Genomic DNA, 11,245 nt, shown 5'->3' on the forward strand with positions numbered 1-11,245 from the left:
CGGGCAGCGCACCATTACACGCTGCCCGGCTTCCTGATTGGCCGGGAAACGGCTCCATGCTCTCTCGTCACTTGTGATGACAGAGCATGGAGCCGACTTCCCGGCCAATCAGGAAGCTGGGTAGCGTGCAATGACGCGCTGCCCGACTTCCCGCTTCGTCAGGAAGCTAGCAAATCCGGAAGCCGGGCACCGTGCAATGACGTTCTGATTGGCCGGGAAGCCGGCGTCACGCTCCCTCGTCATCTCACGAATCATAATATTAAGAAAGTGACCTTAAAGCATTAGTTTGTATTGCTTTAGAAAAAATGTGACCCTTTAAGAAAAAGTATCGGTAATTGGTATCGGTGAGTACTTGATCAAAAGTATCGGTACTCGTACTCGGTCTTAAAAAAGTGGTATCGGTGAATCCCTAATAATTGGTATCGGCGAGTACTTGAGAAGTATCGGTACTCGGTCAGGAGGAAAGCGTATTGGTGCATTCCTAATAAAGGATTATTGATCGCTACCGTGTAAGCCCCCCCGGGGGGGTTTATAAAGCAAACATTTGCACATTCTCTGTAAATACATCCGGTACACCGCGTCAGAACATCTTACTGGTGATTGCAGCGCGCAGCCTCAGATATGATGTTCCCTCTAACCATAGAGTGCTGGAGGAATAACATGGCAGCTTTGTGTCTTTGCAGGACGGAGACCATCGTGGAGAAGCTGCTGACCAACTGGATGTCCATCTGTCTGCATTCCTTTCTCCGGGTCAGTGCCTGAGAATCCAGAACATCCATTTCCCTCGCCGGCCCACTTCACAGTTCTAGGTCATTGCGCAATACAGGAACCGCTCTTCAGAGTGCGATGGGAGGACTGTGGCAGGACCTGCTTTTTATGATTATAGAACTATCCAGTGTGTGTTTTATCTACGGACGCACCGATACCGGTATTTTGGTACCGAGTACTGATATATATTTCCCGGTACTCACCGATACCAAATACCGATACCGGAAGTCCCATTCAGGAAGCCAAGTAGTGTGTAATGACTCGCCACCCGGCTTCCCGATTAACAAGGAAGCCGCCTCCATGCTTCTCATCACTAGGTCCAATCATGGAAGCCGGGCGCCGTGTAATGACGCGGCGCCCTGCTTCCTGATTGGCCAGAAAGCCAGATCCATAATCATCTCATGACGAGGGTGCATGGAGCCGGGTTCCCGGCCAATCAGGAAGCCAAGCAGCGTGTAATGACGTGTTGCCCGGCTTCCTGATGTATGAAGTATCGGGCTAGGCATCGGAGCATTTGTACTTTCCCAAACACTCGGTATCGGCACCGATACTGGTACCGATACTGGTATCAGTACCAATACTAGTATTGGTATCGGTGCATCCCTAGTTTTATCATACATGTACATATTGGTTTTAATTTAAGTCCTATAGGATCACAGCCATCATTGACATGAGGTGCTTTACATCCACCTGGAGTCAGCGATCAGGACGGGACCATGTGCTATATACACTTGGAGTCAGCGATCAGGACGGGACCATGTGCTATATACACTTGGAGTCACAGATCAGGACGGGACCATGTGCTATATGCACTTGGAGTCAGCGATCAGGACGGGACCATGTGCTATATACACTTGGAGTCACAGATCAGGACGGGACCATGTGCTATATACACTTGGAGTCACAGATCAGGACGGGACCATGTGCTATATACACTTGGAGTCACAGATCAGGACGGGACCATGTGCTATATACACTTGGAGTCAGCGATCAGGACGGGACCATGTGCTATATACACTTGGAGTCACAGATCAGGACGGGACCATGTGCTATATACACTTGGAGTCACAGATCAGGACGGGACCATGTGCTATATACACTTGGAGTCACAGATCAGGACGGGACCATGTGCTATATACACTTGGAGTCACAGATCAGGACGGGACCATGTGCTATATGCAGTTGGTCCCGCGGGGATTACATAAAAAGTCTAAAATGCTGGTTTGCTGTTCCTTTGGAGGTGACAACCTGAGCAATAGATGTGAATTGGCTTCTTGTGTGCTGCGTGTATATCTGAGCCGTCTCTCCCCCCCGAGATGTGACACGTGTGTTCTATGTTCCTCTCCACGCAGGAGGCGGCGGCAGAACCTCTCTACATGCTGTACAGCGCCATCAAGTATCAGGTGGATAAGGGCCCGGTGGACGCCGTGACGGGGAAGGCCAAGCGCACCCTGAACGACGGGCGTCTCCTGCGGGAGGACATCGAGTACCGGCCGATGACGCTCACCGTTATAGTGAAGAACGGGACGGAGGTGCAGAGGGTGCCGGTCAGAGTGCTGGACACCGACACCATCACTCAAGTGAAAGGGAAGATTCTGAATCATGTGTACAAAGGAACCCCCTTCTCCCTCCGGCCCGCAGCGCACACGCTGGATCTGGGTAAGGACGCTCGGGATAGTTACACAGAGAGGCGTCTCACCTGCAGAAATGATTGCAGTCCTGTCCCGAGATTTACACAGGTCTGCTACACAGCACACCCCTGTCTGGTAGGGCAAGAGACCTGATTACAGGTCTTGCCCCTCCCCCAGCCCGTGACTGGGCAGTGGAAGGAGAAACGGCAGACTCGTGGGGTCAGCAATGACGGCCCCCATCTTGCTCTTTACCAAGGAATTGGATTATAGAATGAATACATTGCACAGGATCAGATAATACACCCGTTACAATGTATATAACCAATCAAAATATCAATCAGAGAGTGAATGAAATATATCTTTCATGTATCACCAGTATATGTAGCGTCCAATCCACCACACGTGTAAACGAAGATCCGCTCTGCAATCGAGGCCGATTATTCTCATAGTCGATTAGTTGCCCAATTTATTTTTCCGATTAGTTGCATTAAAAAAAAAAAATCTCCCTTATCACCCTGCCCCGCCCCCCCCCCCCCCCCCCCCCCATAGATATCGGGGGGGTTTTTTCCACCCCCCATAAGCGCAGGTCAGCGTTTGTTTTATCGTCCAGGAATTGCATTGTCCTGCGTTATTTCCACAGAGTGGCGCGCCGGGCAAGCCGGACATTTGACTTTATCAGACGAGGACCTGACGTCGCAGGATCAGGATCAGTGGAAGAGATTTAATACTCTGCACCATTATAAGGTGAGTCGTGTGTGTGCAGCGTGCGTGTGTGTGTGTGCAGCGTGTGTGTGTGCAGCGTGCGTGTGTGTGTGTGCAGCGTGTGTGTGTGCAGCGTGCGTGTGTGTGTGCAGTGTGTGTGTGTTCAGTGTGTGTGTGCAGTGTGTGTGTGTGTGTGTGTGTGCAGCGTGCGTGTGTGTGTGTGCAGCGTGCGTGTGTGCAGCGTGCGTGTGTGTGTGCAGTGTGTGTGTGTTCAGCGGGTGTGTGCAGTGTGTGTGTGTGTGTTGGGTGTGTGTGTTGTTGGGGTGTGTGTGTGTGTGCAGCGTGTGTGTGTGTGCAGCGTGTGTGTGTGTGCAGCGTGTGTGTGGAGCGTGTGTGTGTGCAGGGTGCGTGTGTGTGTGGATAAGTCACGTGTGTGGGCATGTCTTTACCCGTGGTACTTGTGTGTCAGTCTCACTCCTGTGTTCCCCTCTGAACAGGTTCCTGATCTGGCGACTGTGGCTCTGATACCGCGGTTACATAATAATCTGTGCGAGACGCCAAACTGCAGCTTCCTGAGTGGAGAAAGTGAGTGTGCGACCCCGACATTGTTCCCTCCCCTCTTTATTATGCCCCGCCTTCATATTGGGAACTTCCTTCGGGCAAGACTGCAGCCCCTTTCTGACAACAAGTCCCCCGTGCCGGCGGCTCAGTACTGCCCCTGCCGGTGACCATTGCAGCATGGAGTGTGGAGTCACCTGTGCTTATTCCAGGATTAGCCGGGGGGGAGGAGTCACCTGTGCTTATTCCAGGATTAGCCGGGGGGGAGGAGTCACCTGTGCTTATTCCAGGATTAGCCGGGGGGGAGGAGTCACCTGTGCTTATTCCAGGATTAGCCGGGGGGGAGGAGTCACCTGTGCTTATTCCAGGATTAGCCGGGGGGAGGAGTCAGCAGCTTTCATGAGAGATTTGATGGCTTAGTGACTTCTGGGCATTGAAATCTATTCCTCGGTAGCCACGGAGGAGACGCATCCGCTTTGTGCGCACCGAGATATAGCCCGGGGGGCCTCGTGCCTTACTCAGGGGGGCCTCGTGCCTTACTCAGGGGGGCCTCGTGCCTTACTCAGGGGGGCCTCGTGCCTTACTCAGGGGGGCCTTTACTTTGTTGCACAGTGTCATGCATTCCCATTGTGGCGGCGAGCCGGTCACCAGCACTAGGAAAATGCATGATGCTAGTCCAAGGCGTGTTGCATGCAGAAGCGCATGCTACCTCCAGACCTGCTCCATGGCCTGCCGCAGCCCCACTATGGTGACAATAATAAATAAGAACTCTGATGTGAAGGGGGACTGAGGACTCTGATGTGAAGGGGGACTGAGGACTCTGATGTGAAGGGGGACTGAGGACTCTGATGTGAAGGGGGGCTGAGGACTCTGATGTGAATGGGGGCTGAGGACTCTGATGTGAAGGGGGACGGCGGAGTCTGAATGATGTGAAGGGGGGCTGAGGACTCTGATGTGAAGGGGGGCTGAGGACTCTGATGTGAAGGGGGGCTGAGGACTCTGATGTGAAGGGGGGCTGAGGACTCTGATGTGAAGGGGGGCTGAGGACTCTGATGTGAAGGGGGGCTGAGGACTCTGATGTGAAGGGGGACTGAGGACTCTGATGTGAAGGGGGGCTGAGGACTCTGATGTGAAGAGGGGCTCCTGGTGTGTTTTCTTTTTGTGGTGTGGGGTCCCCATAGAATCCATAGCAGACCCCTCTCTAGGATAAGGGTCTGGTAAAGCTTTTGGGAGGAGCCACAGGTCATTTTTGGCATGCTAGATAGACTGGCGCCTCAAGATTTTGCGTAACTTTAAAGTTTGCCGCAACTGAAAAATAGTGGTGACATCATCACTGTGCTGCATATGGCCTGTGCAGAGAGCAGAGTTGTGGGAGGGACCCAGCAGACCCCACCCACTACAGAAAACTACAGGAGGGGGCGGAGACTAGACCAGTCACCCTGCACAAGGAGAGAGCAGCAGTGATTGGTCTTTATTACAGGAGGGGGCGGAGACCAGACCGGTCACCCTGCACAAGGACAGAGAGCAGCAGTGATTGGTCTTTATTACAGGAGGGGGCGGAGACCAGACCGGTCACCCTGCACAAGGACAGAGAGCAGCAGTGAGCGGTCTCAAGTAAGCGTATACAAGGCTCTTGTATTTCAACAATAGTTTGTGATCCCTATTTCCGGATCAATCTGTTGTTGGCAGGTCTGCGGCACATAAACAATACAAGAGTCCAGACCTGGGCTACTAAAAAGAATAGAAGGCAACTCGGCTTTCATACCTCTTGATTTGTCCTCTTCTTCGCACTCTGGTGACTACGCTCCTGTGTCTGTAACAGAAACTCCGATGCTGGAGGACGGAGAGGACGGCGGCATCAGAATGTGGCACCTGGTGAAGTCCATGGAGGAACCAGAACCGTGCCGGAGGCGCAGCAGTTTGAGGGAGAGGGAGCGCGCCAAAGCCATTCCTGAGATCTACCTGACGCGTTTACTCTCTATGAAGGTGAGCCGGAGGGAATACTGCCCAGAGTCACATGACCCCCAGGAACGTACAAAGAGAAGCGTCATGGAGGATGGGTCACCAGAAGTACTGCGGTTTGTTAGTAGAACGTCACGTGGGTCCAACAAGCCAACGTTTCGGGACCATGCCGGGCCCCTTCCTTCAAGACGACGCAGTGACCTATGCGCAGGATGGGTTCCATGCGTCACTGCAAGCCCCACCGTATCCATCCCGGCGGCGACACTGCACGGGGCGCAACTAACTCTTCAACTCCACCAACTGTTATTTGTGGCTCAGATGAAGTGTAGTGTCCGTTCCTCTCGGTTTTCGGGGGAAAGGAACGGCGCCCCCGATCACCCCGATCACCACATTCTTACCTTTGCCATTTTGCAGTAACTTTGGATTGTTGCACATCAAATATAGAGGACAGGGTCTTATTTTCGGGGGAAGCGCGGTAAGTGGTTGCTTGGTCTTGTGAGGAGCAGAAGTTGAGCCTAAACCTGTTTCTTCTTCTAGGGGACGCTGCAGAAATTTGTGGATGACACATTCCAGGCCATGTTGGGGGTGAACCGGCCCGTTCCGATCGCCATCAAATATATCTTCGACTTCCTCGATGAAATGGCGGAGAAGCACGAGATCGGGGACGCCGAGACCGTCCATATCTGGAAGAAAGCTGCTGATGCAGTGCGTTTTTGACGCGTTTTCGGTCCGGATGCTGACAGTTAATTTTTTGTCAACGTTGGTGACATCGTAATAAGTGGAGCAAGAATAAAAAAAAATCTTTTTTTCCCCCTTAGCTGCATTGCGTTGCGTTTTCGTTGCGTTTCGTGCGCGTTCGTGCGTTTCCGGACCGGACAAAATGTGACATGCGGTATTTTTTCTGTCGTAAGCTGCACGGACTGCGCACGTGAGAACTGGAGCCCATAAAACACGCAGGGATACATTGGGATGCATTTTGAGTGCAGCAGCGTACGGAGCCGGTCAGCACACAGAACGCACGTCGTGTGAACACGCCCTTAATCTGTTTGTTTTGTTTGGCCGCAGTCTGATGCAGAGGTTCTGGGTCCTCATACTGAAAAACCCTCAAATGGTCTTCGATATCGAGGTGTCTGACAACGTAGACTCCATCCTCGCCGTCATCGCTCAGACCTTCATCGACTCCTGTACCATCTCCGAGCACAAGGTTGGCAGAGTGAGTATGAAAGGGGAGATGGGGGGAGGCGGCTTAGAGGAACATTCACTGACCTGCGTTTCTTCCGCTTCAGGACTCGCCCGTCAATAAACTTCTCTACGCGCGTGAAATTCCGCGCTACAAGCAGATGGTGGAGAAGTAAGTGTCTGCTGCCCCTTTATGTGATATGTGGAGGTGATTAGATACCAGACGAGTCCTATTGACGGCCAACAAGTAAATGCACGGCTCTCTGCATGCAGGATAGATGAGATGGACACATCTGACCATCACACTTGTATGCAGGGCCGGATTTCCCACAAGGCCAACCAAGGCCCGGCCTCGGGGCAGCAGGGGGCAGAGGGGCAGCAGGGGGCAGAGGGGCAGCAGGGGAGCACATTGAGGAACCTGGCCTTGGGGCAGCAGAGAGAGTAAATCCGACCCTGACTGTATGAGCTTGTTGGAGATCCCATTCCATGGGCATTAAAGGAGAACTATGAGGGGGGGGATTTCCTCTCATCCTCATAGTTCGGGGTGACGTGTGACAATGAGACTGTCACAGGTCGGCTCAGTAGATCGAGAGGTGAGAGAACACATAACGTCACTCGCTCACTTCCCGATCATGTCCCTGCAGAGAGTGGTGACTGTCACTCACGGCTCCCTGCAGGGATTCCCCGCTCCCCGATCCTCCAGCGCTGATTGACGGAACGGACGGGGGAGGGGCCGGGTACAGCCTCTAGATAGGCGGAGCCAGCTGTCAGTCACGCAGCTGGGCGGATCCAGACATAATTGTCGGGATCCGCTCCGGCTGCGGCGTCTCAGTATACCGCGAGCTGTAGCTCCCTATATACTGAGCCTAGGGTGACGGGAGGACGCTAGTTTGTGTCCCCGAGGAGGACTATGGGGGAAAACACTGACCTCGTAGTTCTCCTTTAAACTTTTCTGGACTCTTCTTCTGCCTTATTTGGTGCTCTCCCCGGACTGTATCTATGCGCATATCTTCAGTCCCAGATTCCCTCGCATGCGGGACGTCCCATTTTTGTGGAGATCGGCCTCGCAGGAGCCATTGTACTGTATGACGTTCTGGCCGATCCTCTGAATAGGAATCCGGGGGCCTCACCCTCAGTTCAGTAGAACTCTAGCTACAACTCTTCATATTGGATATTGCGGGTAAGGGGTTAGAGCCTCGGGCTGTCCTTTGCTGCTTCGGTTAGGATTTTCCTGTGTTTGGGAGGAGAAAGTGAAAGATAAATCATCCAATAAGGGGGACGCACAATTTAAAGGAGAGCCCCGGCTAAATCCCGGTTTGTACTGTTGTCTGCATCCATAAGGGAGATCCTGTGGTCCCTGGATAAGGAAGTAAGGGACCAAGACGGCATTAAAAGTCCAACCAGCCCCCCCGACTCTTCTGCATCAATATCACCTGAATGGGGGTCACTCCCCCGATAACGCCGAGGACGCCTGACATTGTGTGCTCGTCATGTCTGTATCGTCTCTCTCTTAGGTACTATGCCGACATCCAGCAAGCGACCCCGGCCAGCTACCAGGAAATGAATTCTTCTCTCACTGAGCTCTCGGGGGTGAGTGGCGTCCGGATGTCGCAATAATCGTCAATATTAGAGAGATTCCCCAAAAAGATATCGTCACATGATCGGTCCCGGAGAAGATCCGTATCTCGGAATACATTTGGATGCTCCGCCTGTAAAGATAAACGCCGGACAACGTGGAATGCTCCGATGCCGGAACGTTTCCTCTGACCGGCTGTGCCGCAGGGGAACATGGAGTCCGCTTCCAGGGCAATCGGGAAGCCAGCGAGTAATGACCCGGCTTCCTGATTGGCCGGGAAGCCGGCTCCATGCTGATTGGCCAGTAGGATTCCTGGCCAATCTGCGTCGATCCGGCCGAACAATGGAGCCGGCTTCCTGGGCAAACGCGAAGCTGGGCGGCATGTCATTACCCGCCGCCAGCTTCCTGATTACCCGGGATGCCGGCTCCATGTTGGGAGTACCGAAAGCAGAATATCGGTTCTCGGTCCTGAAAAACCGGTATCGGCGCATCCCTACTAACTACAAACTAAAATGGCCCCCTAGCAGGTGCTAGGTCCAATACTCGCCTCCGCTCCCTGCAGTAAGCCCTTTATGCCACTTGATGTCCTCAGTCATCCAGGTTGAGTGCTGCCCAGCATCAATCAACCCAAAAGAATGAGGAAAGCATGTGAGTGCGGGGTGTCATGGACCCGCCCCTGGGGGGGCGTCACCATGGTGCCCTTCAATCACGGTGTAATAATGCAGAAAGTGACAGGTCGTCATGGACCCGCCCCTGGGGGGGGCTTCACCATTGTGCCCTTCAATCACGGTGTAATAATGCAGAAAGTGACAGGTCGTCATGGACCCGCCCCTGGGGGGGGCTTCACCATTGTGCCCTTCAATCACGGTGTAATAATGCAGAAAGTGACGCACCATCAGCGTCGGAGGAGAAGTGAAAGTGACCCAGCGCGTCACTAGACCAACCCCGGGTTATATAGAAAAGGTAAGTATATAATAAAGCATAGAAGGAAGCATGTTAGGAGGAGATTGGGGTAAAGGGAAATTGGGGGGGCAAGGACTAAGCCCTGAGTTGAGCTTTAAGGCCTTGTTCACATCTACGAGTCATAACATCTGTGTTTGAAAGTTCCAAAACGCATGTTATTTGGCATCCCATTGTTAGTCATGGATCACACACAGTATACATGGCATCATGAAACGGATCCGGTCCGTATTTCCACCCATTGGTGTGTATTGAGGGGCCAATAAAAGCCAATGGGAAAGCATGGAAACGCCGGATACATATGCTGCCATTGCATGTTTACTGAGACCCAACAGACATGATGCAAGCCGTGAGTGAGCATTTCACATACGTGATGTGATCAGTGAGTAGTTGGTGACAGGTTCTCTTTTACTGCTTTCTGAATCATGTGCGTTATGAAAGCGTTCACCTTTTTATTGTCAGTCTAACGTCCCGCTTTCTTCATGACAGATTCACGCGGCGGACCTCAGCTCTCTGGTGGCTCTGCACGAACTCTACAATTACATCAACAAGTACTATGATCAGGTCAGTACAGGTATTGCTGGTTAGTCAGTAAAGAGAACCTGTCAAGGTGACGAGCTCGGTTCCCAGCACTAGGGTCACCAGTGACCGGTTCAGAGAATGGCGCTACAGAGCACGCCTCCTCATATAGAACATGCGCAGAGCCATTCTTCCTGCGAGGATCCGGCCGTCTGTGAGCATGCGGTCACCATAAATCCTCGTAGTATATTTCCTTTCCAGGCCAAATGAAATTCTTCCCTAAGATTAGAGAGCGTTAAAGGAGAAGTACGGGGTCGGGGCTTTTCCTCATAGTCCTCCTCGGGGACACAAACTAGCGTCCTCCCGTCACCCTAGGCTCAGTATATAGGGAACTACAGCTCGCGGTATACTGAGACCGCCGCAGCCGGAGCGGATCCCGACAATTATGTCTGGATCCGCCCAGTGAAGGTTCTGGTCCTCCTCCATCATACAAAGACATTGTAGACAATTGGGATCTTCCAGCCTTGTGGTCACAGTTTGGTGAAGACCATTTTCTGCCCCCCCCCCCATGACTGTCCCCCGTGTACAAAGCCAGCTCCATACAGACATGGGGGGAGGGAGGGCTCCATACAGACATGGGGGGACCAGTTTGGTGGAGGAACCCGAGTGTCCTGCACAGAGCCCCGACCTCAACCCTACTGAGCACCTTTGGGATAAATTGGAATGTGAGCCCGGGTCTTCTCACCCAACATCAGTACCTGATCTCACACATGGGACCAATTCCCACAGACACCCTCCAAAATCTTGTGGAAGCCTTCCCAGAAAAGTGGGAGATGTTCAATTTCTTATTAATGGCCATGGGGGGAAGGTGGCGGGGGGGTTCTCCATATTAACCCTTTCGCTGCCAAGGACTACAAAAGTGCTTCCAGCTGGCCAGCTCAGTACGTCGTACGGACCTGGCATTTACAGTTCTACTATAAGCTGATGGTCGCTATAGCGACCATCAGCTTATAGTAGAACTGTAAAGCAGACTGTCCCCTTTAAATTAATAGCTGTCATCAGCGGCTCACAAGCAGCTGATGACCGCTAATTTTAAAAATACATCTAGAGACAGAGCCAGCTGTACCCGCCCCCTCCCCCGTCCGTTCCGCCAGTCAGCGATGGAGGATCGGAGCGGGGAGGGGTTGGAATCCCTCCAGGGAGCCGTGAGTGACAGTCACCACTCTCTGCAGGGACAGGATCAAGAAGTCAAGAAGTGAGCGAGCGCCGGTATGTGTTCGCTCACCTCCCTATCCATTGAGCCGCCCTGTGACAGTCTCATTGTCACACGTCGCCCCGAACTATGAGTGATAATCACCCCCCCCCCCCCCCCCCCCACATCGCCCTCTTT

The 11,245-nt window shown here is 52.8% G+C and overlaps 1 protein-coding gene across 1 annotated transcript in view; it reads left to right on the forward strand.

Moving 5' to 3' along the window:
* The window catches only part of PLXNB3 (plexin B3), a 70,041-nt gene that overhangs the window by 58,445 nt on the left and 351 nt on the right, over positions 1-11,245 (forward strand). The window contains exons 24-33 of the mRNA XM_018572609.1: positions 684-750; positions 2,121-2,427; positions 3,040-3,143; positions 3,599-3,686; positions 5,482-5,645; positions 6,159-6,312; positions 6,680-6,834; positions 6,908-6,972; positions 8,315-8,390; positions 9,826-9,900. Of these exons, the coding sequence (XP_018428111.1) occupies positions 684-750; positions 2,121-2,427; positions 3,040-3,143; positions 3,599-3,686; positions 5,482-5,645; positions 6,159-6,312; positions 6,680-6,834; positions 6,908-6,972; positions 8,315-8,390; positions 9,826-9,900 (1,255 nt within the window). The remainder of the gene's footprint in view (positions 1-683; positions 751-2,120; positions 2,428-3,039; positions 3,144-3,598; positions 3,687-5,481; positions 5,646-6,158; positions 6,313-6,679; positions 6,835-6,907; positions 6,973-8,314; positions 8,391-9,825; positions 9,901-11,245) is intronic.

The sequence above is a fragment of the Nanorana parkeri genome, unplaced genomic scaffold (assembly GCF_000935625.1).
Source record: "Nanorana parkeri isolate BGI_ZX_2015 unplaced genomic scaffold, ASM93562v1 scaffold2085, whole genome shotgun sequence".
Classification (NCBI taxonomy): Eukaryota; Metazoa; Chordata; class Amphibia; order Anura; family Dicroglossidae; genus Nanorana; species Nanorana parkeri.